This window comes from Calypte anna, chromosome 8 (assembly GCF_003957555.1).
Source record: "Calypte anna isolate BGI_N300 chromosome 8, bCalAnn1_v1.p, whole genome shotgun sequence".
Lineage (NCBI taxonomy): Eukaryota > Metazoa > Chordata > Aves > Apodiformes > Trochilidae > Calypte > Calypte anna.
The window spans coordinates 30,443,936-30,456,030 of NC_044254.1; the positions used below are offsets into that span (position 1 = coordinate 30,443,936).

General features: G+C 47.1%; 1 protein-coding gene across 1 annotated transcript in view; it reads right to left on the reverse strand.

The window, feature by feature from the left end:
* Positions 1 to 2,038: 2,038 nt before the first annotated feature.
* NEGR1 (neuronal growth regulator 1) overlaps positions 2,039 to 12,095 on the reverse strand; it is a 169,595-nt gene continuing 159,538 nt past the window's right edge. Inside the window, exon 7 of the mRNA XM_030455185.1 lies at positions 2,039 to 2,650. Coding sequence (XP_030311045.1) covers positions 2,526 to 2,650 — 125 coding nt within the window. The 3' untranslated portion in view covers positions 2,039 to 2,525. The remainder of the gene's footprint in view (positions 2,651 to 12,095) is intronic.

The following is a 12,095-nucleotide window of genomic DNA, read 5'->3' on the forward strand; positions in this document are numbered from 1 at the left end:
AACCTGGTGTCCTGGGGTTCTGTCAATAGTAATGTCCCCCCAAATTGGAGTCAAAATTCAGAGATGGGACTGAATGTCTCATCCATGTTATCCACTGTCTCTACCTGGTACAAATGTAAACAGTCAGTTATGTTCATTCTATTCTGTTGCTGGCCACACCAGGTTCCAGCTGCCAGGAACCCCTGCCCTGAAATATGGCATCAAAATCCAGAACCAGATCCAGCCACAGCATAGAAAGAGCTCTTGGTTTGAGATGAGGCATCTGAGTTGGGCTTTGTGTATCCTCTTTCCTTTCCTTTTCTTCATAAAACTGCACTGCCACGATGCTTCCTGCAGCACCACTGTTTCTAGCCAATGGATTCTAACACAGAGCACTTTAAAGCTGCAATACAAGAGAGATCGGAGTGAGCAGGGCTGGGAGCAGTGTAATTTGGGTGGGGTTTAGTCTGTCTCCTCAAGGAATGGATCTTCTCATGCTATTCCAGGTTTTAAAAAATGCCACAGTTCTGAAGAGTGACTGCTTAGCACATGGCTGTAAAGAACAGGGTAGGAACAGGGCAGTCTGTCACCAACCACACCCAGGGGGGTGACGGGTGTGGTCTGCAGACAACAGGTTTTGGCTCACACCCTTGCCCTGTAGCTACACCAGACTGACTGTACCTCAGCTTGGGAAGGGAAGGGAAGGGTGTGTGGAGACTGGGGAGCTCAGCCCCTGCCTTGCCAAAAAACTGGGGAGTCCCTGAACTGAACTGGAAGCTGTGCAGTGCCCCTGGGGTGTCCCTGGCCACAAGCACCTGGGTTGTACTCTAACTGTTCTCTAACTGTACTCATTGTGTCACCTGATGGAGTTTGGATCCAAACCACGGGGCTGATACCATTGGTGATGGGTTTACTGGCTTTGTCACCAGTAGCTGTGCTGTAAGGAAGGTTTACTGGGGTCCCCAGGACAGCTGGCACCCAGAGGCTGTTTGGCACAGTGGTGCCCAGCACTTCACACTCATGGTGTTGGTAATTCAGGTGTAAACCCTCAGCAGCCTTTGGGTGTAACCACCACCTGGGGCTCTCTCAAACACATCAGTGGTGTTTGTTCTGTGCCATCCTGATCCTCCCCTGAGGGCCAGGGGAGAGATCCTGATGGGCTGCAGGACCAGGGCATGGAGTCTGGGGCCTGAGCTGCCCTGGAGACAGGGTTGGGCAGGGTTAGTGCAGCAGGAGGGAAGCCCTGCCTGGGGAGATGATTCCATCCTGGATGGCAACATGCACTTCAGTACAGTCATTGGAGCAACCTCGTTTTAATATAGATATATGTATTTTTATATATATATATGTATATATATAAAATTCTGCTCGATACTTAATGTATTTTCAGATATCTAATATTTAAAAGCATCCTTTATCATTGCTAAATTAGCCAAACCAGTACAAAATTAAGTGCAAGAAAAATAGGGATTCACATAGTTTTTGCCAGTCATACAAAAGGGAGGCTTGAGCTTCTCACATTTACAGCCAGTTAGGAATTTGGATTGAGGATGACTAAAGGACTTGCTCCTACATTCAGAAGATGTCTCAAAATAATTCCTGTGCTCTGCTTTGCAATGGGAAAACCAGTTGTGACAGAGGTCAGCTCCTGGTTAGTGGTGGATGGAGAACAGAGGAAGGAGTTGGTGCTGTCCTTGACTGATTGATTGCCTGACACTTAAGTCTGAAGCAGGTTGATGACCCCCTGGAGGTGGCAGAGGGTTTTTTTTTTTTTCCTTTTAGCCAGTGGCACCTTTGTCCTCCACTAGAGATTTCTTATGCTCAAAAGGATGCGTTAGCATTTCCCAAAAACATTCCAGATTGGTTGGAGAGGAAGAGGAAAGGAGTGTTTTATGAAGGCACACCCATGCTGACTTTGCAGGAGAAAGGAAAGAAAACCAAAAGCAGTACTGCACAATGCAGTTATAATACAAGGCTCATTCTTGAAACCTGAATATCATGCTAGAAGAAAATCTAGATATGTGTAATATTTTGAAGACATTTTTTGAAGGCAATAGTATTTGATTTTTTTTTTTATCAAAAAAGAAAAAATGCTTTCGTGTAAATGTGGATAGAATGCTGTTTAAGTAGGGAACTGAATATTTGTATTGCAGCCTTAAAGAAGCACATTTTTACTGCAATATATCCTTTTTTTTTGTAAACTACGGCCTGCCCCTCGGCAGCCCATGACTGAATGCTTTTGAAAACGTGTAGATTACAAACATGAAATCACAATTAATATCCTCTAAAAGTAATTTCAGAGCTTTTCACGTCTTAAAAAAGGACAATGTGTACTGCTTCACAAGGTAATGCAGCTAATCAGAAAAAAAAAAAAAAAAGGAGTAGAATTAAAGTATTTACATAATGAGCAATTCTACAGAAGGCGATCATCCCCGTGTAAGCACCGCTGATTATATCCCACGCTGCTTTTAACAAACTCTACCAGATTGGATCCAGTCATCAGCACTTTCAGAGAATCCTTAAAAGCCTTTTATGGGTCTGTACACTTAGTGCAGAATGATGTTCTTCAGGTAGAATATGCTGGTGAGGGAGGACAGTGTCAACACGAGGTACCAGCAGGAGAAGAGGACTTCGGCGTCACCGGTGATCCCGTACTGGGCTGTACTGGGAGCTGCAAAGAGAGGAAAAAAAAAAAAAAAGGGTTAAGTGAAAATTCCCACTCCTAGACCTCCACATTCTTCATCTGCATTACTTGTTCTAAGAGGACAATTAGGGCAGCAAAATCCTCCCTCTGAAAAACAGAGGGAAGGCTGGAAAGGCAGCCCAGCCCTCCTGCTGCCCTGCTGGGAGGCTCTTCTCTTCCCTTCCCATCCCTTCCCCTCTAGAGAGAAGTGGTCATTACTGCAAACATTTAAAAATGGGAGCCCTTAACATCAGATGAGCACTTCACATTTAAACATCTGAATAATTTATCTGCTTCAAAGTTACTGAGCATTAAGATCCCCCCTGAAATCAATGAGAGGTGAATATATTTAGACCTTTGAGAAAACAGCTGGGTTTCTGTCTGACTTCAGAAGCCAAAGTTTGACAATTTTGCTTAGCCAAGGAGGTTCATATTTATTTTCAGTCTCTTTAAAGAAATTGTATTTACTTGCTTTAATACAAAGCCTTGCTCAAATTCCTGAGTACATATTACACTAAGTACATAGGAAAAAAAAAGTTGTAAGAAATCAGGGAGGAGCAACAAGTGTGGAGACAGTCACTGGCAGCACCTGCTGGATGTCCAGGAGCTGCCCAGGGAGGAAAAGGTGATTTTGGTTTGGAAAAGCCCCAGGCAGGAGAAGGCAAAGGCCAGAGAGCTCTCATGTCAGCCTGCACTGAGCTGAAGCTTTAGATGATGCTATTGGGCTGTGCAGCTGCTAAATAAACCAATAAATAAAAAGATCAACACCACAGGCTTGCTTTGGCTGGCAGATTTCTATACAGAATTTCTCTCAAATCAAATATTTTTCTTGTAGCTGATGCATGAAACCCTCACCTCTCACAGATGTGTGCAGCACCCTGTGCTCTGTGGCTGCACACTGGCATCAGAGCTTGGACTTCCCAGACTACATGAGTTTAACAGAGATTATTCTGACCCATAATCTCTGGGCAGGTCTGGTGCCAAGTGCCCTGTCTAGGAGCAGATGTTGCTTCTGTCCTGGGCACTTTATTGAGATACAAGTTGCAGAATTTGGATTTTCTTTTTACTAGACTGAGCCAATATCAGAAACATGGTGGATGCTGAGCAAGACTGAGGCAGCTTAGTGCCCACATCCTGATGCTCAGGGCCCTTCCCTGCAGAGGACAGAGGTGCTGGAAAGGCAGGAGAGGAACAGAAATTTCCAAGCTCCTTCCTAATGACCCATCTTGGGTGAGCTGGGGGTGCTCAACCCAAAGCCTTGGCTGCAAAAGGAAGAAACCACTCAGGTGGTGACTTTGAAAAACAGGTGAGAAGTGTGCAGAAAGAGGGGAGGTCACCTCAGAGCTCAGGGCTGGTGAGGGGTTGGATCCCACGTGGAGGATCCTGCCTGAAAAATAAAGAACTAAAGCAGCATCCCTGAGGGCAGGCAGAGGGATGGAGGGTGTGGGTCAGGTGCCAGGGGGAGGATTGCTTTGGCAGGTTGCAAATTTCAGGTCTTGAATTACAAGCCTTGAATTTCAAGTCTTGTTCAGCTTGAACACTGAACCATGAACATCCCTTCACTTTCTGTACAGCAACCCGAGCTATGTGCTACCAGGTCCTTTTTCAGCACCTGCCATTTCATTAGGCACAGAGTGTGTGATAATATCAAACCCCATTCATTCTGCCCCTCCCTGAAAGGTTCAGGTAACAACAACAAAAAATTAAATTGTAAGATGAAGTTTAATTTTTGAAGCTTAATTTAGTGACTTATAACCATGACTAACTGCAGGACAGGGCACTCTCTTCCCATTAAAAAGGAACTTTCTGTGATAAGTCAGTATGACAAATCAACATTTAATTTGTTATGAAAGCCTGGCCAGCAAGCTGAAGCCTGGCATAGGTGGTATTTCATTTTATCATATTAAAAGTTTCCCCAACGTAAAGATAATTCCAACTACAGTGGCTGTAAATGAGAGTGGAAAATTATGTAAATCTGCTTTCCTGTGTGTGAACCAGTCCTATCTTCCTAAAGCTTATTAAATCATATCAGGATTGTTCCAGCACAAAGGCACCAGGTGAATTAATGGGGGGAAAGACACAGCCTTGGGTTGATAATACAAAGAGTTACAGCTCCTGAGCTGCCTCACCAGAAGTTGTTGTGAAAGAAACCTGGAGGAGAAGCAAATCTGGACCAGTTTAAGTGACTGAACATTTCTGGGTTTGAATGAAGTGCCCTAAGGGCTGAGCTCAGGTGGCACAGAGATGCCAGTGGAGGGCACGGTCTGGTTTTGCTCATCCATGGGCAATATATTGCCCCCCACTGAGGAGCCAGGGTGTGGGTGCTGTGGCTGGGCCTGAAAAACAAGATTTCAGTACAAAACTGTAATTTAATTAGCTCTCAGAGATCCTTTAAACCTGCCTGTGGCCTTACAGTAAGGAATGAAATCCATCTGTGCTGCATGGCTGCCAGGGTCACTGAGACTCTGAATGGGCCTGGGCTGGGCTGGGGAATTATTCCCCATCCCCTCCCTGCCTGCTCAGAGAAGAAATGGTTGAACTATAAAGGAAGATGCAAATGGAGCAATGGGATGAGGGGGAATGGCTTCAGACTGCAAGAGGGGAGATGGAGAGGAGCTGGGAGGGAGAAATTCTGTGCTGTGAGGGTGCTGAGCCCCTGGGTGCCCAGGTTGCCCCCAGAAGCTGTGGCTGCCCCATCCCTGGCAGTGTTGAAGGTTGGATGGGGCTTGGAGCACCCTGGGCTGGGGGAGGTGTCCCTGACCATGGCAGGGGGGCACTGCAGGAGCTTTAGCTCCCTTCCAACCCAAACCTGTCTGGGATTTTGCACCATGTGCCCATGAGCAGTATCAGATCTCCCTTAATACACTGAAATTAGGGGTAGATCTTTGTGAGCAGCAGGGAACATGAGCCCAGCAAAGGTGCCAGGGGGGGTGAGAGATGGACCTGGTTGTGTGGTAACTGATGGGACACAGGGAGCTGCAAGGCAAAGGGGACAAACAAAGCAGAAACTTTCTCCACATGTCTGTGGCCCACGTGTCAGGAGGGCAGTGCTCAGCATCCTCCCCAGCTGTCAGAGCATGACCAGTGCTCCAGGCCCCTGGGTGTGTGCCTCTGGAGTCCTCAGGCTCTTATCGACCTCTCCTTTTTCCTTCTAATTTAGTGATTATGCTCCATAATCCTGATGTTTTACAAGAGGCAGCAGTTGTGAAAATACTGGCGTGCGTTCCCAGCCCCGATCGGATTATGCTGAGACGCCTCTCCCGGTGGTGAGCAGAAAGGAACAAAGTAATATTGTATCACTATCTCTAATTAATACAAGAGATTAGGAAGAGTACTATGCAGAAACGTGCAAAGCAACATTTCCTCACGCCGAGGACTGCATTAACCAGAAATAATTATAAGCTTTAGTGCTGATGCCGTGCAGACAAAAGCAGGGACCCCTTTAGGTTGTCTGAATAAGCAAGACTAATTCTGTTAAATGGATTATGCAGAGAGATGTTAATAAGCATTTCATTTAACTGTATTCAGGTTAATGATTTATTATGGGAAAAGACTTAATATATAGGGTTTTGTGCAACGTTTAAAATATGCAGAGCGGGAAGGAATAAACTGACTCAAGGTCAAAGCAGGAAGGGAAAAAAAGACGAAAAAAAGCTTGGGCTGTCAAAAATTATTTTTTAAAAGGAAAGACTGTAAGATAATGGGGCTCTGAAGGCTTGGTTGAGTCCTGCAGATAACATCTCTAAATATTGTTAGACTTGAAGCTCGCTGGGGATTTATAGTGCTGGAGGAATGGGTTGACAGTCCATAGCAGACTGAATTAGGGAGCAGTGGTTTGTCCTAGGGGAGGTGATCTGCCTGAGGAGCTGGGATGAGCTCACCAGGATGGTGACCAGAGGCAGCTTTGTCAAGAAGAGAAACCTCACTCTGTGCCCTGCAGGCCAGGGCTGGAAGAGAGCTTGACCTGGGGAGAACAAACCCTCCCTCTGGGGTGTCAGCAAACACCCACTGGTGTAGCCTGGTGCAAGTGCACCCAACCTGGAGGGGAAAGGCACAGAGGTGGGAGATGCATGGGGGATGCTGAACAGCTCAGCATGAGAGGGGAGCCCCTTGGGCAGTGTGCGCCACATGGAGACTGTGACCATGCTGATAGCACTTGGGTGGTGCTGATCATTTAGAGGGATGTTGGAATGTGTTTGGAGTGGGTCTGTGGCAGCTGGGAGATTTGCTTCTGCAGATTTTTCTAGCCTAGAGTTGAGACAAAGATAGCTGAAACCCCCTGAGGAAGGAGACAGGGAATGGTGCAGAAGTTGTCCATCTCTGCTGGGATGGATTTATGCAGCTGCTTCAGCTCCTTCGAGGGGAGAGCTGCAGAGGACCCAAAGAGAGGTCCTTAGAAAGGTGGCTTTGGTGTTCTCTGTGATGTGAGCTGGGCAGCAGACTGGGCAGATGAGAGCCCCCCAGCTGGGTGGGGGGGTGATCCACAGGAGGCTGCAGGAGCCCTCCAGCAAATGGCTTATGCTGATTTCTTTTTCTCATTTCTAATTGAGATGAATAATGCAGTGTTTTTTGAGTCTTAAAATAGGAATACAGAGAATAAAAGATTATTGCTTTAGCTGCAAAAGCAAAACCCAACTATTTGTTGCACTGAAATATTAAAGCTTGTATTTTAAATATTTGAGAGCTGTTCCTCCAGCAGTGTCTTGCAGTGAAATGTTACCCCTGTCTGTATGCACAGACACTAAGTAAGAACCAGTAACATCCCAGTCATAAAGGCCTTGGCTGTGATCAGCTCAGTGTCTAACCACAAACTGGTTCTTTCCACTGATCCTGAGTTACACTACAAAATGGGATATGTACAGGACTGAAAAGGAAGTGAAGCCAGACTAACCCAGGCACCCAGCATTTCCTAATTGTGGGGATCATTGCCTGGGAGCTGGGGTTCCCTGGCTGTGGGGACACCCATCCAAGGAGGCAGGAGAAGGGACACTCTCCCCTCCCTGCCCTTGCACAGGCAGAGTCACCCTTCCCATTCCCCCCTTCCACAATAACAAATAACTCATGCTAACTATTGGCAACAGCCAAGTTCTAATTTAACACCAGCTAAAAATACACCCAGTAAATGTAAATATTAAGCAAGATGATTTTTTGCTTGCTTATTAACGTGATGGGACATGCCAGACACATCCTGCAGTTGTTCAGAGCAGACCTGCTCAGAGAACACTTAACAGCTGCATTTCATTAAGCTTCCAGAAAAAGCCAGAGCAGAACTGATGGAGGTTGTTAACCATGTGCAAAAGGTTCTTCAGTGTCTGAATTTCTGTGTTCAAATAACTCTCTGGAACAAAGCATTTCCTAAGTCAGCAACTTCTCAGGAGTTCTTGGTGCAGGCATCTCCATGCAGATGGCAGGGGATGGAAGCACCTCCAGCCCCCTCCCCAGCAACCTGCTCTGTTGCCAACAGAGCTGCTCCCAGGGCTCCCCAGGAGTGTCCCATGCTGAGGCTCAGCAGGAGCCAGCTGGAGATCTGACCATCAGTTCCCATCAGGGAACCCCAGAGTACTTTGGGTTGGAAGGGACCTTCAGGGTCATCTCCTTCCATCCCTGTGGCCATGGGCAGGGACACCTCCCACCAGCCCAGGTTCCTCCAAGCTCCTTGTTATTTGAGGTTTTACTTAAAAAACCCCAAATGTGGCAATGTTTGTAATGTAATGTGTGTAAAGTTACAGATGGACTGGCAAATCTGGGCAGGTTCACTGAGAGAGGGTAAGATAAGCTTTTAATTCCAGTGAAGTGAAGGCTGTTGCCAGAGAGTACTGCAGAGGCCAGGAAAGAACCCTTCTCCAGGGAGGGAGGCACAGGGGTGGGGTTTTACTTCTCATGCCAGAGGGATGGCTCTGGTCCTTGTGTTTCCTGAAGCAGTTCAGCATCTGGTTAGAGCCCTCCCGAGGCTGCTAACATTTTCTGTTCAGCACACACCCAGCCCTGAGGTGTGAGGAACCAGGCTGGAACTCCCAGCACCACATCTGAATACAACTGAGTGCAAGCACTTTATACTGCTCCCGTTTCACAGCCAAGAAAAAACATTGTTAAAACTTTATTACCAAGGTGTGATTTGTTTCCAAACTCCCTTTTTAAAGCCTGGCACAGGGCTGCCAGTGGAGAAGTCCCCATTTACAGGCAATTATCACAGAGTGGTACCTGAAGTCCCTGTAGTTACTGCTCACTGCAGTCAGGAGGAATTGCTGCTGCTGTACTCAGTGTCTGTCAGGCTTTCCCACTCCCTGTTCCTGCATTTCCACACTCCTGGATTCAGGGACCCCATGAAAAAGTGGATGCCTCTGTCCAGATGAGAAGTGCCACCACATGGGAACGAATCCAGTGTCTTTGGGAAGTACAGAAGGCTGGCTGGTGGCCTCAGCCTTGTCCCTGACAGAGGGGACACCAGCCCTGGGGGGAACCTTCTGCCTCCAGGGATCAACACCTGATCCCTGCCTTCAGCTGGAAAGGACACAGGGGACATCAGCTGAGAGCTTTGGGCATAGAGCTGAGGGGTGGCCCAAGGAAGCTGTGGCTGCCCCATCCCTGGAGGTCAGGATGGAGCAACCTGGGCTGGTGGGAGGTGGAACTGGATGGGCTTTAATATCCCATCCATGATCCTCTTGTGTCTGCAGAGGCAGAACAAGGTCAGGAGGTCTGAGCTGCACCAGGTGGGACCCAGATTGGCCACGGGGTCAAACTTGGCCCTGGGTTGTGTGGGAAGGATGAGGATTGAAGAGCAGAGGGTATAAATATCTGTCACAAATAACACTGGACACAACTTCTTTTGCCCGTGGGAGGAGGTATTTCTGTGTGTTCTCTGTGGGTCTTTAAAAACACTGACTCCAGGAATGCAGCATAAATGGCAGTGATGGAAACAATTCCTTGCTGGACTCAGAGCTAGAAGGGGTCCCACGTGGGGAGCAGGAGAGGCTCCTGGAGCTCCCCAGCACTGCAGGGCTGCAGCTCACATCCAGCCCTCTCCTAGGAACTGCCTCTCAGTTCTTTCCTCTGGCTCAGGGACATGCCTGGGGTATGCAAACCGCACAGAAAACTTTAAACAGATCTTTAATTCTCAGAGAAAAGCGAGCAGAACCTATAATTAGCATTTGCCTCTTGGCTTATCAAACCCAGCTCTGCTGCACCCTGCCTTCTGAGGCCCCTCATAAATATTTTAAGCTATCTCTCAGAAGCAGTTGGTTGTCTTGCACTGGGAGCAGCCAGGGGAAGGTTTCTCTACAGCTGCACTGCTGAACAGGGAGGAAGTTTCTTATTCCTCCTTGGGTGAGCTCTGTCTCCTCCTGGATCTCCCTGCCCTCTTTCCACAGGCTCTGGTTTCACCTCATTACACCAATCACCACCACCTTCTCCTCTCCTTCCTCTTGTCTCTTTGCGTCACAGAACAACAACAGATCCAAACAGTTTACCTAAACTTGCAGTTTTGACCCACACCAGGGCTGTTAATAGTTAAAGGGCACTGATATTTCTAGGGCTTGAAATAAAACCTGAGCTCCATTTTCTTTGAGTTTGCCAACTTCTTCTCCCTCTTTAGATGTGCTTAAAATAATTTACCAGAGGATTATTAAAAAAAAAAAAAAAGTAGAGATTTTTAAAAATATTATTTCATGTTTTATTGCAGCAGTAATCTCTTTCATATGGTTATCTCCAGCGACTCAAATAACTTTGCCTTTAAATTAAAATTCTTACTTAGCCCAAAGGCCAAGCAAAGAGTGCTTGCTGGGATCAGATCCACCCTGCCTCTCTGGAGCAGAGATAAGAGAAGCTGAATCACTGCACACCTCACAGCACCAGGTCCCAGCAGCCACTCTGGGATCAGCCAGAGGCACTGCCTTAGAAGCCATTAGCAGAACAGGACAACACCCCAGGACATGGTGACAGTTCCAACCCAGGAACCTCCCAGGGGAGCAGCACTGCTGTGTCCTCTGCTGCCAGGGAGGGGGTTCAGCAGTGCAGCCCAAACCCAGGCTGGAGCTGTTCCCACCAGAGCTGTGCTCAGCAGGGAGGGAGGGATGGATGGATGGAGGGATGGAGGGATGGAGGGATGGAGGGATGGATGGATGTCCCTGGGATGTCCCCAATGCAGGGAGGGGTGACATCTCTGCACTGCCCTGCTGCTCCACACCACATCCATCCTCACCTCAGACACTGCCAGGGATGGGGCAGCCACAGCTTCTGGGGGCAACCTGGGCACCCAGGGGCTCAGCACCCTCCCAGCATGGAATTTCTCCCTCCCAGCTCCTCTCCGTCTCCCCTCTCCCAGCTCCAAACCCTTCCCCCTCATCCCATCCCCCCAGGCCCTTGTCCCAGGTCCCTCCCAGCTTCCTTTTAGCCCCCCAGGCAGGTGTCTCTCCCTGGCAGGTAACCACCCTCAGGTGTAGTTTCTGAGGCTGATCAGTTCTGCAGCAGAGCCCTGGAGTGGGCAGGTGAGGAGCTGAGCCCAGAGGTTGGGGGCAGAGCCCTGTGCCTGGGGGGGCTCCTGAAGGGAACTCTGGCAGCCTCCAACAACTGCTGCTCTGACAATGTTGGCCTCATTTGTAAGTGTCACATTTGAGAAAAGGAAAAGCATTTTAATGAGACAGAAAAATTTGACTTGGGAGCTAATTACTTTAATTTGACAGAATTTTTGGCTCATCTGCATACTTGACAATTATTTACAAATTACATTGGTAATTAGAGGCTGGGTCCTGTGCTGAAAAATTGTAAATAGCTTTGAAGACACTTGCTGATCCTTCCAACTTTTAGAGGAAATGAATTTATTAGTAGTTAATATGTAAAATATTTGTACTTCTGACCTTTTGTAAAACATTCTTTCTGTATTTTAAATGACTGGTTGTCAGAATCATTTTCCTGAGAATGAAGTGTGACATTGTAAATAAGCTGGTGAATTAAGCAGCATATTAAATCTATGTATTCACTGGCAACCTCTCATACTTCTCATATATCATGAAGGTTTTGTTGGTTCTGCTGCACTGAGGCAATGTCATACAACATTGTGAATGTTCATTTTTTTTTCACTGAACTTTACAGTTTCTGGACGGTTTCAGCATCATTCTTCTGATCCTGACAAAGGATATTGAGTTAAGCAGGTTAGTACATGATTTCTTGCCTTTTTTATTTTTTTGGTGAGTGTGTCTGAAAAAGGAACTTTTTTTTTTTTTTGCTGGAGGAGCTGACAACCTTTAAGCAAACCTTTCAGTGAGGTGGCTGGCTGATGAGTTCTAAAACTGCTTTTTTTTGTTTTGTTTTGTTTTGCTTTTTTATTCAGCTCTTCTGCTGATTTTCTTAAGCATCTCTCTGGGGTTTCTCTTGGTGATATTTCTGCACAGTGTCTGCACTGCTCTTGTTTCACAGATAAATTAGAAAAAAGGAACCC